Here is a 23,615-nt window from a genome sequence, read left to right as displayed (position 1 = left end):
GAATGATTCTAGCTTCAATGGTGCTAGAAATTATTTGCATGTAAAGACGAATTATCATCGTAGTTATTAGGATGCTTTCACAGTGTTTGACTTACTTGCAGACTGTATCTTGGCCAGTGCATTGTGGGAATCAAAACTCTGACTGTTTCGGAGTAATGACAAAGATGACGTTGTAGCGATGTGACCAGTTGGAGCAGAAACATTAGGCACATTGATGACACTGGGAATGCTGGGAGCTCGAAGTAAGTTTGGCATGCTCCTCCGTAGCTTGTCTGAAAAAAAAAGATGCGCTTAAATGTGCAATCTAGGACAAAACGGAACATATTTAGCCAGTATACAGCAGTAGTACTCAACTAGGAGAAAGAAACTCACTAGGGGGCATAAGTACACTTTCCAAGTTTAAAATACTGTCTTACGACAAGAATGTCAAAACATTTCGGTTTTATGACAGTTTTGATCAAAGGTTTCAAATTTTGACTATTATCATTATTATTGACAGTTATTATTATTTAGGGATGCACTGATCCCGATACTTGAGATCAGATATTGGTTCAATACCGCATATTTTTGCTGGATAGGGTATCGGCCAGCTGGTACCGATTCCAATCCGATCTTGTGCGTGCGCTATATTCTGTGTTTATAAGTCAACAAAAACCATGAAGTTAGCCTATTATAAGGCACTAGAAAGTTGTCATGTAGGCCTACTATATGCCAAATGTTCTGAAGCCATTCTACAGTTTAATGTTACGAACAGATGAATATTCAAGTGGTTAAATTTATGTTCAGTTCAGCACTTCCCACCGCTGCAACTGTCAATCATTCTCTATTCATACACAATTTAAACTGAGTGTCAGGTTCATGACAACATGAAAAACTTTCTCCAAGACTACTTGTTCCTGTTAAAATAAATAATCAGTGGGGAAATGCATTTAGTTTTGCATTAAATGGCTTTATTTTGACCTGCAACATGGAGTTCACTGCTGTTTCTAAATCATGTTGCACTGTGTCTGTGACCAGCAGATCGCATTCACAACACTGGAGTAGAGAGGGTTGTTACCTGCTCTTCACACACAAAGTAGGCCTACCTGAAACTTTAAATTAGAAAAGGCTCAATAATACACTGAACAGAACCGTCACGCACTTATTTCTTCCCTTTGTGCCGCTCAGTTTTGAAAGTGTCTGCAGATACCGGAGGGCTGTGCGCTGTCTCTCAGTAATGCATCAAGTGCTTCATTCACGCACCAGCTGAGCAGATGCAATGTGCACCGCTCAGTAAGATTATTCTCACATTAAGTTTCTGTCCTCTCATCCTTCCGACTGAGTTTATTCTTCTGAGGGGAATACTTTCAGTGCTGCGAATAGTTTGTAAAGCCTGGCTCATTGTGGTCAGAGTAGTTGATTGAATCAATAAAAGTGAAACTGATGGGCGCAATATGTATTGTAATTAACAGAAAAGACAATGTTTTTAAGTAAAACAGACAGTTTAGTTTAGTCTGCGTGAAACCTGCAGGAAAATTTCAGGCTTTGCTAAAAGCCTGATTATTTTATCAATGATTAGGGTCAATAGCGGTAGCCTATTACAGATTTCAAATTGAAAAAAATATATATATTAAAAAAGGAAACATAAGCTGGACCACAACAGATCATATCAATGGCATAACAAATGCTCAAATAATGTAGCCTATAGTTTGCTATAGCCTATGTTTTTAGTTGGATTGTAACATTTGTCATATACAGTACAGGTCTGTTATTTTTACTAGAGAAGATATATTATTTGAGTTTAGCATTAGAACTATAGAAACTGTAATACGCTTAAAAAAAGAAAAGGCACAGTATCGGAATCAGTTCTGCATTGGAAAAAAAACTTTACATTATTTCCTATAACATTTTTTTTTTCTGCTGGAGAAAGTCTTATTTATTTAGTTTGGCTGGATTATAAGCAGTTTAAAAATACATATTTTTAAAAGCTTGTCAGCAATTATAGCAATCATCTGATTGCTGTAATAGCTAAGAAAGGCTTTCCTTTTAATATTATTGAGAAGTGTATGAGTAATTTTGGACATGCCATTTTTTGTCCAAAGATAAGTAAAAGCTGAGTTTTTTTCCCACAATGATGCCCCTTGTACGCCATCTTTTGGCAGAAGCCTGCATCATTTCCGGTTTACAAAAACATGCTGATTGCATAAAAGTAATTTTAATTCAGAATTTGCCAGGTATTTTAATAATTTATATATATATATTATTTATATATATAGTAAAATAAGTAGGGAAAATAAGTATTGAACACGTCACCATTTTTCTCTGAGAACATATTTCTAAAAGTGCCATTAACTTGAAATTTTCAAGTGTTGGTAACAACCAAAGAAATTCATATAAGCAAAGAAAACAAATCTAATTAGTTTAAAAATTACATTTTGCAAAATAAAATGAAGTGTTGCAGGGAAAAAGTATTGAATAAATGAAGAAAGGGAACTGTAGAATGGCAGTGAAAGCCCAGGCTGGAGCTGAAATCTCTTAGTAATTCTTCAGCAACCCCCAACATCGACATTATCAGAACGATAAAGGTGATACCAGGGTGGACATTTCAGCAAGACAAAGATCCAAAACACAGCCAAGGAAACTCTCAAATGGTTTCAGAGAAAGAAAATCAAGCTGTAGAATGGCCTAGCCAATCACCTGACCCAATTTAGTGCAAATTTAGTGCAAGTGCAAATTAAAGATCAGATTTGATAGACAATACCCACAGAACCATTAACACTTTCATTACACTGTTGAAGTCTGTATAAAAACTCACACCTGAGCCATTCCTTTGACTTCATTCTCCATATGAGAGGTGTCTTTAAGCTGCTAAAAAAGCCTTTAATATAAAGTGTTAAATACCAAAATTACCAAAATCTGATTCAATTCCATGTCAAGAGCTCCTTCAGATATATTATTCCCAATAAAAAACATGACATGTTTTTCATCACTGTATATGAGCAATTTCACACTCGAAGCAGTGCAATATGGCTGTATATCGGCACTGGTAGGAGACGTGCGTTGTATTAATTGTCCCACCAGTGATGATATACAGCCATATCACACTGCTACGAGTGTGATATTGCATTTATACAACAGTCCGACAACAACATGCCAAGGCACTATATCTCCAAAATAGGCACTTTCCTTATAAATAAACTGCATCGTTGCAATCTAAACAACTACATTCTTGCCTAAAAAATCCTCAGAAGTACATTATGTTGTCCAACAGCTGCAGTATTTGTCAAACTGTATCGAGTTTATTGATCTGCTGTCACTCAATGTGGGTGGAGTAATACACAAGAGTGAAGAGGCTGTATAAGTTCTGATATTGCAGAATATCGCACGGCTATCAGCCAATCAGATTTTTTTTACATTTTACAGTTGAATTTTTAGTGTTATCAGTATACCTTGTGTTGTCTGACCTGTGTTGGCTCTGTAACTCTGTGCTTCTGCTGTAGGGGAGCTGTTATTGGCCACATGGAGTTGCTGGAAGGACAGGCTGTTGAGGTACTGAGGTGTGGAGGGACTGCGCCGGCAGTCTTTCATGCTGGAGAGGTTTTGTGTGTGGGACGTGCTGCGCTGCATGGAGGCCGTGCGGAAGAGTCGCGGCTGGGGAACAGACAGCTGGTCATACTCTTCCTCTTCCTCCAACTCAGCTTCACTCCGCATGCTTCTGCGGGCAGCTGTGTGGATAGAGAAGCTGGCACTGCGGCGTGTGGCTGTGGCAGTGGTGCTCGCATACTCCTGCCGGAGACCTACACAGAAAAACACAATACTTTTAGAAGTCCCAATCTGCACTTTTAGACTTAACAGAATCTCAAGACTGAAGATTGAAGTCACCATGAAATTGAAGTTAATATTGTCACACTTGTAATGGTCCTAAAATTAGAAAAAAACGTAGGTGCATGGTTTTCTTGGGGAATTCATTGGATCGTTGGAAATTTGGATTGCTAACAAAATGAAGAAAGATTGACAAATATTCTGCGCAGAGCAGAAACAAGATACTAATTGATAGCCCTTACCTAATGGAATTCCATGTGACCAGAAGTGCACAGTTACAGTTGAAGTCAGAATTATTAGCCCTCTTTGAATTTCTTTGTTAAACATTTCCCAAATGATGCTTAACAGAGCAAGGAAATTTTCACAGTAAGTTCGATATTATTTAACTTCTGGGGAAAGTCTTATTTGTTTTATTTTGGCAAGAATAAAAGCAGTTTTTAATTTTTTAAAAACCATTTTAGGCTCAAAATTATTAGCCCCTTTAAGCTATATATAAATTTTTGATAGTCTACAGAACAAACCATAATTATAAATCAGTTATTATATAAATGAGTAATTAAAACAATTATGTTTAGAAATGTTATAAAAAAAGTATTTTCTGTTAAACAGAAATTGGGGAAAAATAAGAAAAACAAACGAAAAAAGAAAAGAAAACAAGAAAAAAGAAAACAAAATCTCAGCTGTCCACCAGATATATAGTATAGCCCCTTAGGTTCCATTTCTAGTCTACATTCCTGGCTGTGTTATTTCTAGTTGCTTACTAGGTTTTTTTATATGTTTGGCATGTACACAGTCGAAGTGGTTTTGAAAATTCTTTCTTACTTCATAGTAGGACAAACAAAAACTATCTAAGTCAATAGCTATGTGTCCATCCAATGATGCGAATTAAATTTATGCGCAAAACTGGAAAATCGCATAAAAGACGTTTGAATAAAGCAACGTTTCCATCCAACGAGTCGAAGCGAACAAAATCGTCACATCCTGATTAAATGGCACCAAATATCAAGAGTAAAAACTTGCACCTCAAACAATGCCGTCAAGACAAAAATGTTAAACTTTAATATATAATAATAATATTAATAATAATAATTCCATAAATTTATATAACGATTTTCTGGACACTCAAATCGCTTTACACAAAGAGAGGGATCTCTTCATCCACCACCAGCGTGCAGCATCCACCTGGATGATGTGATGGCAGCCATATTGCACCAGACTGCACACCACACACTAGCTGATTGATGGAGAGAAGACATGTGACCGCGTACACTAATTCTGTACATTTCACTGATTGCTTGCATTTATTATTAACTTATTGTACGCTATACTTTTCTAATGGCCATTATTGGTTATTAAAACTGTTATTCAGCAAAAGAGACAGGGTATGTTTTATATTTTTGATGAAAATGAAAGGAGGCAGTAATGTTATAAGCTCTGTTTTGTTAAAAATGCATCCAGTGAAGATGACGGTCTTATATGTAGCTACATGACGCCTCAACATTTTTGGTGTCTGTTTAGTTGTTCATATCAATATGAAAACAGGCAGTTCCTTATATCATGTTGTGGCGAGGGGGCGTGGCCGAGAGCCATGGGAACGGAGCCCACCGGAGGCCACCGCGTAAGTGGATACACCTGCGGTGCGCACCTGCTTCGGATCCCACAGAAGGAGCTCTGGACGATAAAAAGAGGAATGATGGCAGAGGAAGCCGAGAGAGGACCGGGCCCGGACATATTTTACTTTTGCTTTCAGTTTGACGGCAGTCTCCGTGAGGAGCTGCCGTCATAGTTATTAATAAATATTTTAAACCTGCGTCGGTTCTCCGCCTCCTTCTTTCCGGCGGCCAGAGGGCCATAAACTTCATTACAGTGGTGCCGAAACCCGGGAGAAGGAGGGACGCGTTGTCCAGATGCCCTCGCCGCTGAGAGAGGGGGCGAGTGTTTGGGAGTTAACCCGAGTGGGGGAGAAACCTGTTCGTCTGCCCAGAGTGCCGGGGCGGCCTGAGGCTGGCGAGGAAAGGATCTGCCTGCTGCCGTCTCCCAGCATGGGGAGGAGTAGGGGACGTGGGGCTCACCGCCGGAGGGGAAAGTGCTGAAGGGAGCCATCCCACAGAACCCGGGGGAGTCGCCGCGATCCGCCATGATGCCAGAGCCTGCATCCATCCACCGAAGCGGGAGCGGAGCAGGAGACCAGAGATGCCGCCAGCCAGGAGAACCGCCGCCGGACGCCAGAAGACGGACGGGTGGATAGATTCCTCCACAGGGCTCCCAGCATGTCGGCGCATCTCTCAGCTGGTGGAGGACCGAGTGGCAGCGTGTCTGGAGAACCGAACCCCAATTTTTTTTTCTTTTTCCTCTCTCCCCTTTCTCGGTCTACTCCGTCTTTCCTCCTTTTTTTTTTCCATCTCCTTTTCTCTCGGCCCGTCTCATATAGGTCTCGCGGGTGCTGTGACGCCAAACCCCCCCCCAGCCCCAGATGGCAGAGGAAGCCGAGAGAGGACCGGGCCCAGACATATTTTACTTTTGCTTTCAGTTTGACGGCAGTCTCAGTGAGGAGCTGCCGTCCGTTTATTTTGGTTTAGACGGCAGTCTCCGTGAGGAGGCCATGATGGACAGAGGTCAGTGGGCAAATTTGTCCAGGATGCCGAGGTGAAACCCCAGGTCCCAAGGTCAGGACCTCAGTTTAACGTCTCATCCGAAAGACAGTGCTCACTGAGCAGTATAGAGTCCCCATCACTATACTGGGGCATAGGGACCCACACAGAACACAGGTTGGGCGCTCCCTGCTGGCCTCACTAACACCACTTCCGGCAACAACCTAGCTTTCCAATGTGATCTCCCATCCAGGTACTGACCGATTGCAGCTTCAGTAGACGACCATGTGAGAGTTGCAGAGAGCTAGCTGCTGGCATATCAAACTTGCGAAGTCTTAACTTACAAGAAGGAAAGCAAGACTGAACATTGTGTAACATATTGAGAAAATATTGAGGAAAAAGCCCAGACGGCCTCTTCAGTGGTTTCAAAACGCTCCGTTTTCAGCGCTCGAAAACTCTGGCGTAATGTGGAAGGATGGTGTAAACATAGCAAAACTTATGTGTTTTAAAACTAAAACATGGTAAAAATGGTGTGAACCAGAAATCTTAAGGTAAAATGGATTAGGTTAAATGCTAAATCAATCCTTCAAATCTCTCTGCTCCCAATGCATTCCTGTGTGTTATCTTCTCTGTCCTATCATAGTAAAGGTGAAAGTAACCCTAAAAATAATAATAGAAAATAAAAAAGGCTATAAATAGCCTCCCTCAACTACATGGTGTATTAAAGTACATACTCTCCTCCTGCAGTCGAGCCATGACTTCCACATCAGTCATGTCCTGAAGCTTGTAGCTCATTGAGACCGAGTCCTCCTCCAGCTCTGACGCACTGAGCTCACTGTCTATGGAGGACTGAGGACTGAGAGGCCGCTGCCGATGACTATTACCTGAAAAAAGACAAGGAGAGTTTAATGGTACAGACATAAACACATTGCTGAATAGATTACTCACTACTTACAAATTATAATCTGTGACAGAATAGGATATATGCAGAAGGACTTTTAATTTTCAGTAACCTGGTTAAAGCACTTCCGTTGTATTGTATTTTATTACAAAATCGCTGCTTTTAACATCTGTTTTCTTTAAAAATCAATGATCTTCACTGCCTGATTGATATACGTTATAAAGTGGTTCTCAGAATGAACAAGAAGCACAGCATTAAATTTTATTTGTCTCCACCATGTCTTTAAAATATAAAAATGTATTTTACTCATGTATTTTCAATGGAGTTTCTGCGCTAGCTTGCTGATTCTGACGGCGTGTGCATGTAAACGGCGTTTCTTCTCATTTCATCACAACATAGATGCTGTAAAAGGAACCATGGAAAATTTTAAAAAAAGTCACATTAACTGTTTACAGGAAGTTTATCAGTAGGGGAAAAACACTAGCTGTGCATATACCCTATTGCTTACATAATCTATTTGATTACAAATTTTAGATCAGTGGTTCCCAACCTGGGTCTTGCAGCCCCCCACTAGGTTAGTATATTTGATAAAACAATACGGCCTTGGTGAGCAAAAAAAAAACTTTTACAGACCCTCAACTTGTGTAAATACACACATAATACTCAAGCTTACTCTGCGTAGCCGTGTGATAGAGGAATGTGGGAGATCTTTCAGTGAGGCTCAAGCAGTTCCTTCCCGTGAGAGGCTTCTGCTGGTTTGGCGAAGGTGGATCTGGGTCAGAAGAGAGATGATAGATCTTTCAAGTTGTTGCCTACAAAGACTATGAACAAAAGTAGAGCACACTACACAAGATAAAGAGTACATGTATTTCAATTCCGTGTGCTACTTGCCACCTGCAATGTAAAATCTGTGTCCTGAAGCAAAATGAGCTGATCTAATGCACATAAATCCATATATATAGTCCATATGCAGGCCTTCTGTGACAAAGTACTGAAATCAGATCTTTGCTTGATGGAACATATGCTGCAACAGTCCTTTTCAGACACCATGTGGTCATCACTAATGGTAAGTGATGTCTCAGATTTCACCTAAAAATGCTGAGTTGACTAAAGGAAAGGATATTTGATGCCTGAAAAACAAAAATCAATAGTTTTCTCAGCTATTCTACTAGTTTTTGTTTCTTAACCATTTCATTTATCAGTATATTTATGAAATACTGAAAAATATTAATCTATATTTTACACATCACATAACCATTTTGAAAGAGTGCGCTTAATTGCCATGAATATTCACTTGTAGTGTTCTTTAAAGTACAAATTATTTGTTAGGCTTACCCCAAATACTTTAAACTGTACAACTCATCTGCAATACACTATTTAAAGAGAATAGAATTATTGAATGTTATGTCCTTAATTCTCACTAATAGTGGGGGAAATAATATTCAACACATCATGTTTTTTTTTTCTCTGAAAAATATAAGAAGTTGTTAAACATGTTGACATCCCAACAAACACATCTACATTGTAGTGATGTCTGTATAATGTTGCATTTATTTCAAAGGCAACGTCGCCACTTAGATGCTCGCTAAACTGTCACATGTGGCATCAAAGTACCTGGACAGCGCTCCGAGATTAGACGGCAGACTCAAACCGTGCAGCATCTGAAGAGCAGCTGCAGAAGCTCTGATGACGACACCGATATTACACGATTGGCCGTGTTCACCACATGACAATAAACACGTGTGTTTCGGGTTTATTATTGGACAAATTCCGATTCAAAAGTTTCAAAACAAACAATTCACTTTTCATACCCTCTCTATCTTGCACACATCTTGCTTATTAAAAGACTACCAATATTTTACTGCAGTAATCATCTTTTGTTAAATAATCTGGTTATAAAGGTTAGCTTGTTTGCACAGGTTTATTTTCAACTTTTTTTCAGACTATTTACTGCATTCATCTCCATATACAATTTAAATGATATATTTTAGTGTATATTTTAGTGAATAACCTTGAAATAAAATAATCATCATCATTGATCCTGCCACCCTAAAGCTCTCTTAACAAATTAAGTTAAAGAACTATTTTATTAAATAATTATAAAATGGTTTTATTATTATAATATAAATATATATTTTATTTCTTGTCTAGCAGTTTATAGGCTACCTGCTCTTTCTGGGAAACTTCTACATAGCTCACTTATTTTACCTTTTGTTCTTTTCAACACAATCTTTTTGGATTAAACTGCTTTTTTGAAATTGCATTCATTATCCAAAATAATCTTATTTATTAAGACCTAATCAAAACACCTTGTTTTGCTTTTTACATTGGAAATTTTTATATCTATAAATGTACATATATGTAAACCCTTTTTTAGCATATTCAAACAAGAAGTATTAGCCTAAAGAGTGATGTTTAACTCCTAGAATTTATGCTTATTGCTTTGTATTTAATAGACCTGTTTGTTTTTATGTTTATATTAACCTCTCATTTCCTCTTATTTCTCTCATGCATTTGTTATATATTTTATTCATAATTCTTCCTCATTGTTTAAAAAGGAACTATAGTTTGTAGAGACTGTATTCTGTTTTATTTGCAATTGTTTTGTTGTTATAAATAAAAATAACTAAAAAATTATGATGACGCCATGTGATCGGTCATCATGACTGCAGAAACTTTGAGCCCCGAGGTGTCCAGCTATCCATCTTGACGGCTCCGTTTTCAACTCCGCCCCTGCCTGCGCTCGGCTAATCTCGTTGATCACCGGCTGCAGCTGTGCTTCATGTCGAACGCACCTAATGTTTTTTTTCCCTGGCAGTTTATCAATACTGCCTAGAATACAGGATAAGCAGTAATAATTTTCCAGTATTGCTGAATATTAAATATTGTTCATTCTTTTTTCCTTTTTAATTTAACAACTGCATGTGTAAGCTTCGAAGTGTAAAAATGCCACACAAATGAATATAATCAAACTTTTAATGCATACAGTACACATCTAATTATAAGCAAACAGTATAAAATAAAGCTTAAATTATATTAAATACTTAATATAATATATAAACTATATATAATGAAACTAAAAGGGTATAGACTACATTAAAATGTCAATTGAGAAGGTAAACAAACAAGAAAAGTAAACAAGCATTACAATATAAATTAATAAATAAATAAATAAATGTTGAAATTTAAACAGATTCATTGATGATGAGTAAATGTTGTACAGTGGTCATCCACGCTGCCTAAGCACAGCTTAATGCAACGTTGAGGCAACATTGTGTGTTTGTTGTAATGGATTTGAATCAGATTTTGGTTAAAAAAAAATGCATAATTTTTTTAAAAAATTTGTTTAAAAATCTGAAACACATGGATAATTTACTGAACTACTGAAATGTATTTAATGCTTTATATAAAATGCTCTTTGGTAAAGTCAGCTTAAAAAGTTCAATAGAGTGTAAAAATCTTGATGGTTCTGTTTGTCTTGTCTATCAAATCTGAGCTAAAGAATTACTGAGAGATTTTAGCTGCTGTCTGGTCTTTCACTGCCATTCTGCACCTTCCTTTCTTCATGTGTTCAATAATTTTTCCTGTGTCATTTAATAACTTAATAACTTAATTTGTAAACTAATTAATATTGTTTTCTTTGCACATATTAATTTCTTTAAGTCAGCAACATCTTATGTTTAAGAAATATGTTTACTGAGAAATGTTGTGACGTGCTGAATACTCATTTCCCCCACTGTAACAAAAAAGTTTAGCTAATTGCATTTAATCAAAAATAAAATGTATTTGTCTAAACAATTCACATTTAATACACACAATAATATTATTTCAAAGGATTACATGAAGCAATAAGTACTCTGTTTAATAGTATGCTAGAGAGAGTTAGAGAAAAGTTAGACATAGAAAGTTAGAGAGAGTTAGAGAAAGATTCTAACATATAATGAGAAGCTTTTCAATTTCTCACACACATTACCTGTTTGCTCAGTTAGTGCAGGTTTAGTAAAGGGTTTAGAGCAGCTGCTTAAAGAAGAGACCCCATCTAAAGGACTGTACAGAACGCTTGAAGACACACAGCTTGAGAGGACCCCTCGCCATCTTTTGGCTAATGGGAAAAGGGAATCGAAATTAACACAAACATTACACACAGCAACATTAATGTAGAAACAGTACGGTTAGTGTAAAAGTTTAAGTAGGTATAATGTGAATAAATGCTTATAGCAAAGCAATATAGTAAATAAATAAAAAATTAGTAAACAAAAAAGATTTGTTCACATTTTACACAGGTTAATGTGTTAGATGAACTAGCAGCAATAGGTGATATATCTGTTATAGCATTTATTAGGGCTGCACAAAACAGAGAAAATATGCTCAATTGTATATATATATATATATATATATATATATATATATATATATATATATATATATATATATATATATATATACGCAGAATGAACCGCCAACTTATCCAGCAAGTTTTTTTTATGCAGCGGATGCCCTTACAGCCGCAACCCATCTCTGGGAAACATCCACACACACTCTTTCACACACACACACTACGGACAATTTAGCCTACCCAATTCACCTGTACCTCATGTCCTTGGACTGTGGGGGAAACCGGAGCACCCGGAGGAAACCAACGCGAACGCAGAGAGAATATGCAAACTCCACACAGAAACGCCAACTGAGCCGAGGCTCGAACCAGCGACCTTTTTGCTGTGAAGCGAACATGCTACCCACTGCGCCACTGTGTCTCCCATATATATATATATATATATGATATATGATATATACATCTCATATATATATATATATATATATATATATATATATATATATATATATATATATATATATATATATATATATATATATATATATATATATATATATATATATATATATATATATATATATATATATATATATATATACAACAGCAGCTAATGGAGAGGTGGGAATAAAAATAGTAAAAGCCCCATCTGATTGGTCAGATTTGGATAAATACCCTATGCATGCAGCAAACAATGGTTGGCACAAAAACAAACAATAATTTGTTGAACTTCTCCGAGATATTGCGTGTACTATTTTCGCAATATGAAAATGTTTCAATATATTGTGCTGCCGGGCGGCGCAACATTCATTACCACCATTTACACATTTTCAGCTGATAACATGCAATTTGAACACAGCATTACTTAATACCAGCCTGGGGTTAGCCAACTAACATTGCAAGTTCCATCATTACAAACATAGTTTATTGATTTAGTGTTTCCTAAATCCATCGTTCCAACAAACATTCGCAAACTTATACGCTTGTAACTACACCTCTGGAGCTGTACTTAAGCATAGTTCCTGGTTGTGTTCTCTTCCCAGTTGTCCCCCTGTGCCCTGTTCATTTAGAACGTTCTAAGATTTAAACTCGTAATGATTTAAAAATTTCATATTGACACTTGCGCCCATGTCATTTATGACATTTTGAAAGCAGCCGTGGCTCATGACGAAAGCTATAGGTGACCTATATAGGAAATAGGAATTTACATTACATCTTCAAAGCTTGTGAAAACAAATATATGCTATATAGCACATGCTTATTGTATTAATTTATAGTAGGCTATTTATTAAGAAATGTGTCTGTAGCCAACTGTATATGACATGGGCCTAGTGGTTAAAACATTTCTGCAGAGGTTTGAATGTCATAGTTGTAAAAGTAGACTTTTCAAAAAATAAAAAATAAACAATATCCTACATAATAATAATATATAATAATAATAATGATGATAATAATAATAATAATATTTATTATTATTATTACTTTTCTTAATAAATAGCCTACTGTAAATTAAAGCCATAGACTATTTATATGATTTATATATGAGATTAGAGTAACATTGGCTAAGTAGTTTTATGCTTTATCATAGAATATTAAATATTCTTAAAGGAGACATTGGCCCTATATGTACCGTTTACATAATTATATTTCCGCTAATATAGAAAACGAGTGCATGTTTTTACTAAAACTAATATTGGATTTTTTTTTAAGTGCGTGTGTGTGTAAAACAAATAATTTTATACAAAAAATGATGTCTATTTTCAATAAAAGTTGTTACTCCGCCCCATTTAGAGCGTCATTATGGAGGTTTTACATTATAACTAACTTAGTTCAAACTATGAATCTGCGACAGAAAAACTACGGTTTCATTTCCCAAATGATGCATTGTACAAGTTCAGCCACTAGGTATGTCGTTGTTTTGGGAAACACACCCCAGATTTCACAAGAAAAAGTATTTTACGTTTTGTGAGTTTAGTGGCTAATTTGTACAAATTCTGAACTCATACAAAAATGTATGTTTTTAAAAAGGGGACGTGGCACCAAACCCCACCCCTAAACCCAACTGTCATTGGGTGATGAGCAATTCATACGAAATTGTAAGAATTAGATTGTACAAACTCATACGAATTAGCCACCAAATCAAAAAGCTCTGAATTGCCGTGAGATTGACAGATGACAGAGTGATGACAGTTGTTCTTTGTTGCTCATGTTAGCTTATTCAATAATTCAATTATTTAATAATACTAACAAATAAAGCTTTTGATATCATTTACAGTTCAATTAAAGTAAGGAATATAATTGTATGATGTAAAAAAACGTAATGCTCACCTTCGAGGCTGTGCTAAATATTAGATAGAGTATCTATTTTTATAAATCTCTTTATACACAATAAGGTTATCACTAAGGCATATTTTTTACAGTAATATAACCCAAAAATAAACTACTTTAATGAATTATTGAAAGTAATTTCTGACAATCTTAAAAAACAGTAGCTAGAAACATCCACATTTCTCTGTCTTTACAATTTATTGGTAGTCAAATGAACACCAGTACTTTTGCGTACCTCAATTAGCCTTTTCAAGATTGCATAAAAACAAGCATTCAAGGCGACCCACAAAAACAAAGGTTTTCAGAGGCCGCCTGAACAAAGATGTATTCATGACCCCATTTGCTGAGAGCCAAGCTTACTGAATCTGGCCTTTCAAAAGCCTTTCAGAGCGCCCGCAACTCCACAACACACATCTCTGTATATGCACCTCATAAATCATTTATGTATGGGCTCATCCACAGAAATAATTAATACAAAAACATTTCACAATGTCCCCGAGACAGTCTCAGATTTATACAGTTTATCTATGTCTATTCTACAGTAAAGTTATGTACATTTGTTATGATGGATACAATCTCTTATGCATATTGCAACTGAAATTGTAGGGTTATATTTACCTTTTTACATCCACTGAAGATCTTATTCATTAATAATTAATAGGAATAATTGATTAATTCATTATTTTTTGCTGGGTAAACATACTCTTAAGATTTGCTTTTTCAGGTTTTTACAGCGTGTATTATCAGCATGTGTTTTGCAAGCTACATTCAAACCCTAATCAATTACAGATTACTTGCTACTGTCATTTAAAGGTAATCCCTTACCTTACTATAGTACTATCTCAAAAGTGTAATACATTAAAGGATCATTATTAATTATAAATAATAAAAATAACTACAGATGTTGAACTTACAGTGCTCTGCATAAATGAGTACACCCCTCACAAACCTCTCATTTGAATTAATATTTCTAGAATACCAAAGGCAAAACTGTAACTGATCTTACAAAAAGAAGAGAAGACAGTCCAAAAATTTGTACAAGCAAATTAATACGTTGGGGAGAATATTGAATAATTGTTTAATAAACAGGAAAAATAAGGAACATAAAAAATAAAACATTCAGTTGAAATTTTGTAATTTGTATTTGCAAGAACTTGTTTGAATTTGAATGCACACATCCCAAGATGGATGCCCGCAAACGAATGATAAAATTAACCCCTTCCTGCCGGATAATTCCCACAAACTCCAACAAATCATCTATGCCCCACCCGAAAATAACTTTTCCCAACCTGGGATGTCTGTGAATGTATTATATCTTTCTATTCGTAAAGATGTAAGATGACCAAACTTTTGTTTTAATGGATATAACTGTTTAATAAAACTGTTTTCTTTAAATGCACCAAAAATTAATGGGTATATTTATTTGGATAAATATGGGGTTGTACTTATTTATGCTGAGCACTGTAAAAATGTCAGATGTTTTATTAAATTATCCACACATAAAAAAACAATAGAACAGCATTATACATTTTGCTGACTTGTGTCCTTACCTTTTGTCAGAATATTGAGTACTGAGACATTAAACCATTAAGCTTTCTTCTTTTTTTTACATATGACAAAATAAAGGGGGAAAATAATGATAATGGCTTAATAAAAAAATGTTGTTGTGCTGCTATCTAAATGTCTCCTATTGGAAATGAACAACTGCCACATTACATACATCCTGAGAAGACCAGTGTTTAATATGAACTCCCATGATTCCACACTCAGTCATTAATCTGTGCCTTTGTTTGTTTTGAACACATGACCTCTATTAGTGTTTTAACATCTCATCGTCTTGCAGTTTTTTATCTCTTCCTTTGGACAATTATATTTTGGAACAGTTTCATCACAAAAAGAGTGTTGAAATGCACATGTAAAAGTAAAATATGACTGTAATTTTTATTAGGAAGTTTGGCCAGAGGAGAAATGGTCATGCCCAACAGAGCCTTGAGAGTTTTTTTCCTTCACTTTCGTCAGTTGGTGAAGTTTGTTTCTCGCCACTGTCACCACTGGCTTGCTTGGTTAAGGACTTGTGCAGCTTCATCGATGGATTTGCTCTTCAGTGTTTGGAATTTCAGCAGTGAAATTTAAATTACACTGAACTGAACTGAACTGAACTTGAACTCTAAAACCTGACTGACTAAGTTTCAATTTACTATAATCTTCTATGTAAAGCTGCTTTGACACAGTCTACATTGCAAAAGCGCTACAGAAATAAACATGAATTGAATTGAATTAGTAAGGCTTTACACTAATGAATTACAGCAAAAAAGTAGTAAGTTACTGTAATGCATTACTATACTCCAACACTAATAAACTGCTTACGAACTGGAATAATTGGCTTTAAAACTATGATCATTATAGTAATATTAATAAGAAAATAAGAAATAATTATAAAAAAACAGCAAATAAATTAAATGTGAAATTTTGAGATAGACAAATGTAAAATAGATCTAACAATATTTTACATTGTATTAAATTAGCCTTTATTTCTGTGTTTGAACCATATTTCTTTTGTTTAACAGACCATCTAAATTCCATTTTAAAACTGTAAGGCTCAAAAAGACAACTTATAAATAAATATTATTCACAGAAAAACATAAACTGCAGTTTTGTTTCTTCCTTTTAAAAGCAGTATGGATTTTGATTGGCTGTTTTTATCACTTATTAGATGGGGGAAATAATTTGAAAGTGATTTCAATGATATTGTTTGTTTGTGTCATTATTGTTGTGATGTGCTAAAAAAAAAGATTTTTAAAACTACATCATTATAATCAAGCATTATTTGTGTAAAAGACTTTCATGCAAAATATACGTTTATGTATTAAATTATATGGAACTTTTATCAAATCCATAATTCATGAAAATAAATATAAATATTACTTCCTAATCAAAGCTGGAAGAGACAAAACTGAGATACTTTATATAAATGTAATTGCTGTGTTTATTATATGTCACTTATCACTGGTACCTTGGTCCAGTTTGTAGCATAAGGAGCGTTTGGCTAACTCCACCTCAGGTTTGGGGTTGTCCAGCACATGCCTGCACCACTGAAGAGGACTGAGGAGTGCATGAGAAAACAGCTTTGCTTTGGGAGACACGTACAACCTGGTGAAATAAAAACTTGGTCAAGACATTTCAATCTGTGCTGTTGCAAACATTAATATTGCACTGTTTTCTGTATGGTTGATCAGGGTTCAATACTAAGGATTTTTACTTGTCCTAACAAAATTTTCCATGGCCCCACCAAAAAAAAAAAAAAAAAAAAAAAGGTTAATAGGTGTTTCTTATGGCCAAATATTTAAATAATGTGTCAAAAATAACATCTGTGAATCTCGAATTTAAGTATAAAAAAAGTATAATAAGCAAAATTGTTATGCAACCAAAAAGAGCAGTATTTTATTGATTTTATTGCAGTTTTAAATTATTTTACAAAAGGTGGCTGACCTGCCAAACTGACAGCAAACTGTGAAAAACATCACTTTATTTTTTCGTCATGCTGTACCTATGGAAATGTAGACGTTTTCTTTTAGTCTCCTAATTTGATGTTGCCGCTATGTTACCGCCTCTTCACTGAACTGGTTGTTACCAGGTTATATGGGGGGAAAAAATATGCTCACAACATCCAATCAGATAAGAGAAACTGAAAAAAAGTTTGCAACATCACAGAGAGGATGGCATTTAAAGGCCTAAAAGCACAAACTCGATTTCTCAATTCTAAGACTATTTACATGCAATTGACAAATAGTCGTAGGCAAATTAAACTTTAGTAACAAGGCAGCACTGAATTGGAAGAGTAGCAATTGGGCCAGCAACGATCCCGTCTACTGTCCCAAACATCTCTCATGCTGGCCCCGGGCCATCAGGCAGTCCATATTGCTGAGCCCTGGTTTATGAATTTTATCATTAACCTCATAATTCAGCGGACTAAAATTTTATTTAATGAATAAAATAGTTTTAAAACATCACATAAAAATCTTAGATTTTATATTACATTTAATTACATCGTAGTCATTTGTTTAAAAAGGACATTAATTAATGACCCAAGGCTCTTTGTGGAGACTGTCAAAAATAGGCAAACCAACTACAGAAGCAAAAAAGATTTATATACTGATTTTTTAATGTTTTATATTTTTCTAGATTTTGATTAAAGATGAATACACAATAACTATATATACTATATAACTATATATAACTAGCTATACAAATAAATAGTTTGTTTTGTCTTATCGTTTATGCATGCAAATGTTCTTAAATTCAATTTTCTACACTACATTAGCACTGTGTGTATCCGTGATGGTGTTTAGTATTTGTGTCTATGACGATATGCATGTTCAATATTTTAAAATTTACTTCAGATGGTGTAGGAGCTCTTTGTGGTACACTTACAGCCTTTCTAATTACCAAGTGATTTTCATAAACAACACACATATTAGTACATCAACATGTTGGTATATAAACTATTTATATATTTTTTCTACTGTAATCTTCAATCTGTAAAACCTAAAATGTACCTAGCATTATGTTTACAGTAAAGTTATGGTAACTACTGATTTTCACTGATTTGTTTATAGTGTTTGAATTAGTTCTGCAAGACCTTGGAAAATCTGATGTGATATGTATTCTAAAATGGATTACATTAATTTCTTTTTCACAATTCTACACACAATACCCCATAATGACAATGTGAAAAAAATGATGCAAATTTATATATAAAAAAATTAAAAACCTGAAAAATGTACATGTACAAAAGTATTCACAGCCTTTGCTCTATACTTTGTTGATGCCTCATTGGCAGCAATTACAGCCTCAAGTCTTTTTGAATATGGTGCCACAAGCTTGGCACACCTGTCTTTCGGAATATTTGCCTATTCCTCTTTGCAGTACCTCTCAAGCTCTATCAGGTTGGATGGGAGATGACGGTGTACAGCCATTTTAAGATCTCTCTAGAGATGTTTAATAGGATTTAGGTCTGGGCTCTGGCTGGGCCACTCAAGGACATTCACCGAGTAGTTGTGAAGCCACTCCACTGATATTTTGGCGGTGTGCTTTGGGTCATTGTCCTGCTGCAAGATGAACTGTTGCCCCAGTCTGAGGTCAAGAGCACTGTGAAGCAGGTTTTCATTCAGGATGTCTCTGTACATTGCTGCATTCATCTTTTTCTTTATCTTGACTATTCTACCAGTTCTGGCTGCTGAAAAACATCCCCACAGTCTCATCAAACCAGAGAATTTTGTTTCAGATGCCTTTTGGCAAATTCCAGGCAGGCTGTTATGTGCCCTTTACTAAGGCGTGATTTCCATCTGACCACTATACCATACAGGACTGATTGGTGGATTGCTGCACAGATGGTTGTCCTTCTTCAAGGTTTTCCTCTCTCTTTACAGAAGAACACCTGAGCTCAGACAGAGTAATCATCAAGTTATTGATCACCTGCTTGACTAAGGCCCTTTTCCCTGACACTCGGCTTAGCTGGACGGCCAGCTCTGGGAAGAGTCCTTGTGGTTCCAAACATCTTTCACTTACAATTGATGGAGGCCACTGTGACCACTAGAACTTTTAGAGCAGCAAACATTTTTTTGTAACCTTCCCCAGGCTTGTGCCTCGAGACAATCCTGTCTAGGAGGTCTACAGACAATTTCTTTGTCTTCATGCTTGATTTGTGCTGTGACATGTCCTGCCAAACCTGGGACCTTATATAGACAGGTGTCAGCCTTTTCAAATCATGTCCAATCAACTGAATTTACAAAAGGTGAACTTTAATTAAGCTGATGAAACATCTCAAGAATGATCAGTGGAAACAGAAAGTACCTGAGCTCGATTAAGAGCTTCACGCCAAAGGCCTTGAATACTTATGTACATGTGATTTTTCAGGTTTTTATTTTTAATAAATTTGCAACAATTAAAAAAAAAATTGCATGTAAAAATAGTTGCAATCGAGCAAAGAAATAAGAAGTATAAACAGTGCTTTATGGATTTCCAGAGAGTCAAACAGTATTTAGGTACAGAAATTGAATATTAACACTGTAGTCATTCATTTATTTTCTTTTCGGCTTAGTCCCTTAAATCGGAGGTCACCACAGCGGAATGAACTGCAAACTTATCCGGCACGTTTTTACATGCCCTTCCAGCCGCAACCAATCTAAACATCCACACACACACTCATTTATACTTATACATTAAGGAATATTTAGACTACCCAATTCACCTGTACTGCATGTCTTTGGACTGTGGTGGAAACTGGAGCACCTGGAAGAAACCTGAACAAACGCAAGGAGAACAACATGCAAACTCCACACAGAAACGCCAACTGACCCAGCCGAGGCTCGAACCAGCGACCTTTTTGCTGTGAGGCGACAGCACTACTTACTGCGCCACTGTGTTGCCCACACTGAATAGTGTTTACTGTATTGATAATTCATTCATTCATTTATTCATTTTCTTGTTGGCTTAGTCCCTTTATTAATCCAGGGTCGCCACAGCGGAATGAACCGCCAACTTTTATCCAGCAGGTTTTTACGCAGCGGATGCCCTTCCAGCCGCAATCTCTGGGAAACATCCACACACACATACACTCCTACACTATGGACAATTTAGCCTACCCAATTCACCTGTACCGCATGTCTTTACCGCATGTCTTTGGACTGTGGGGGAAACCGGAGCACCCGGAGGAAACCCATGCGAACGCAGGGAGAACATGCAAACTCCTCACAGAAACGCCATCTGAGCCGAGTTTCGAACCAGCGACCTTCTTGCTGTGAAGTGACAGCACCACCTACTGCGCCACTACGTCACCGTATTGATAATTCAGTAAAATTATTCTTTATTACAGTTAGAAATGTACTTTTTGTGCCCAAATGTTTTAAACTCTCTGGAAAGGCTCTCTTTAAAACACATGAAAATGATAAACTTTCAGTCTGTTATGATAATTCTTTGCAATGACTCCACAAATCTCATGTATTCTCAACTTTTGTGCTGATTAACCATAATCTCAAATCAACATTGCATTTCCTGCCATGTGACACTGTGGTCACACACACACATTGTGATACCATTGTTGAATTTATATTGTGCAGCACTAGTTTGAATAATATTTAATCATAGAATTGCCACATATTTGTTGAAACTTCCCGGTAATTCTTATTGTTTAGTTTTCCTAAAGATCCAACTTTAAACAAGAGTTCTAAATTTTTAGCACATGAATGTGGAAGAATGTTTTATATTGTAATCTTTATCGCATTGATCATACAGTTAATACTCCTTTTTATCAATGTAATTTATAAGCAAAATATATTATATATTTATAATGTACCATATAATGTATTTTAAATGTATTAAATAATAATGCTAATTTAGGCATTTCTTTCACTATCATGTTCCATGCTGCTTGAAATGACTCCAGTCCACTGAACTGCCCACTGCTCTGGCTGTGTGTTCACTGCTGTGTGTGTGCACTTGGATGGGTTAAATGAAGAGCACAAATTCTGAGTATGGACCATCATACTTGGCCACATTATGACTTTCACTTTCACTTCATTTTATAGACACATTTTCTTCATATGCATTAATTTTTAAATTGAAATGGATAGATTACCCAAAAATGAAAATTCACTTACTATATGAGTTCATTTATTCTCTTGAACACAAAACACATTTAGAAGAAACTTGAAAACCTGTAATTACTGACTTCCAAAAAAAACAAATAGGCTACCAAAGTCAGTGTTTAAACGTTTCTAACATTCTTCAAAATATATTTTGTGTTTATTAGAAGAAAGTCAAAAAGATTTAAAACAAGTAGCAATGAGTGAGTAAATGATGACAGCATTTAAATTTCTGTGTGAACATTCCCTTAAATACTGTTTTTGTCATATGTTAGCCTGACATTAATCAAATTAACATTGATTATCGATTTCATATTGACCATAACTTTGTTTAACTGTGTTGCCAACACTAAAGAGGCATGAACTTCTTCTGCATGAGATGTGAAAGATCTAAAGAAGCAAGTACAAGTATGGAATGTAAGGAAAAACATTTGATCTAAGAGCTCACATGCATCTGATTTGATCAATTGTTTAAATATATTTAAAATATGGATTTAAATTGTCAATAATGAAAAACCTAAATGTCCTGCTTATTTAAATGTTTAAGACTTCCATGTTTTAAATGTGTTTCATTCTATAGTTGGCCTGATTTCCCCCCTTCTTCTTTTTTTCATCATCATATTGCAGTGGTTCAGCATATATGATTTTCACCATGATCTGGCATAAACAATCAAAACAAATCAAGTATTTCGGTCTTTGCACTTTACATGCCTTGCATTTTGTCTATGTATTACCTCAAAAGAAAAAAAAAAAAAATTTTCACATCACCAGATGCAATATAACAGCAAGCCAATCTGTTAGACTAATGAAGATATTCCTCATCAGTGTCTTCAGAGATGTTTACACTCACAGACCTAACAATGGACCAGGACACATACTACAGTGACAATTCATGAGAACTGACCATAAGGGATGACAAAGAGACAATGAAAATCAAATGTTTAGCAGAAGCATCAGTACCAGCTATATTCAGACTCTCCATCGATGGAAAGAAGTGCATGAAGGTCTAGTTTTTCCACCTCATCCATCACAGTAGCATCTTCATCTTCCTCATCAGCACCAGTCACTGACTGCGGATGAAAATACGGATAGTGCTCATCCGATAAGCCAAAGGACGGGGAATATGAAGGTGAAATGCAGTAATTCCCGGTGTGAAAAGAGCCTGTGTCTGGGCCAGCCGGACCTGCGGGACAGGCCGACGCCGGAGCGGCTAACAGACGGACACTGGAGGTGCAGTTGTTCGCAGCGTTTGCTCTCGTCCGTAGCTGCTCGTTCTGCCTCTCCAGTTTTCGCACGAGCTCTTGAAGCTTTTTCACCTCCAGTTCTGCGTTCATCATCTTACTGTTGCCATTGACGTCCGCCATCATCTGCGGCTTGAACAATAGTCCGTCCATTGAAGAGAAAAGCATATAAACGGTAGTAAAATGGTGGCGGCGTTGTTTACCCTGTATGCCCAGACTCGAAGTGCTTTCAGCGGGGTTACATGCTTCATTCAGATGCTGATGTGCTGCTCATGTCTGTGTCTCCTCCCACTCGGTTCAAAACACAACACACGACCACCACATTACCAGGCAAAAACACCAGCCGCGCTACCACACACTGCTCCTTTCATTCAGGGGACGACGAGCAAAAATGGTGTCTTTTGGAGAATTAGGCTATATTCAACTTGTCATGCCCATAATGCACCACTATAGCCTACCTTCCAAAGACAATTTGATTAAAAAAAAACTGATTAAAAAAAAATTCTTTTAGAGGACAATTATACATTAAAATACCAAAAGTAATAGAAAAGGTATTTACACGTTACAAATTACAATGCTACAAATGTTTCTATTTCCAACTAAATCCTTTCTTGATCAAAAAAAACCTGAAATCGGCTAAATGCATTGCCTACAATTGAATAAAGTGATGTAAATTAAACATAGCCATCTCTGGAGAAATTGCATTTTATGTAATAACGTTTATGTTATCAACATTGACAAATTAATCTCTATTGACATTTATAGTAAACAATACAA

At 36.0% G+C, this 23,615-nt stretch overlaps 1 protein-coding gene across 6 annotated transcripts in view; it reads right to left on the bottom strand.

Annotated features, from left to right (window-relative positions):
• slain1a (SLAIN motif family, member 1a) overlaps positions 1 to 23,113 on the bottom strand; it is a 29,295-nt gene extending 6,182 nt beyond the window's left edge. Inside the window, exons 1-8 of one of the 6 annotated variants that reach the window (XM_073911994.1) lie at positions 22,558 to 23,063; positions 16,968 to 17,104; positions 11,267 to 11,395; positions 8,188 to 8,271; positions 7,967 to 8,065; positions 7,127 to 7,276; positions 3,429 to 3,776; positions 96 to 272 (exon numbers count right to left, since the gene is read on the bottom strand). In XM_073911994.1, the coding sequence (XP_073768095.1) occupies positions 96 to 272; positions 3,429 to 3,776; positions 7,127 to 7,276; positions 7,967 to 8,065; positions 8,188 to 8,271; positions 11,267 to 11,395; positions 16,968 to 17,104; positions 22,558 to 23,006 (1,573 nt within the window). In that variant the 5' untranslated portion in view covers positions 23,007 to 23,063. 6 annotated transcript variants of the gene reach the window in all.
• Between the last annotated feature and the right edge of the window lie 502 nt (positions 23,114 to 23,615).

Source organism: Danio rerio, chromosome 9, assembly GCF_049306965.1.
Source record: "Danio rerio strain Tuebingen ecotype United States chromosome 9, GRCz12tu, whole genome shotgun sequence".
Lineage (NCBI taxonomy): Eukaryota > Metazoa > Chordata > Actinopteri > Cypriniformes > Danionidae > Danio > Danio rerio.
Note: the sequence above shows the minus strand (reverse complement) of the source record. Positions and strands in the feature narration are given on the sequence as shown.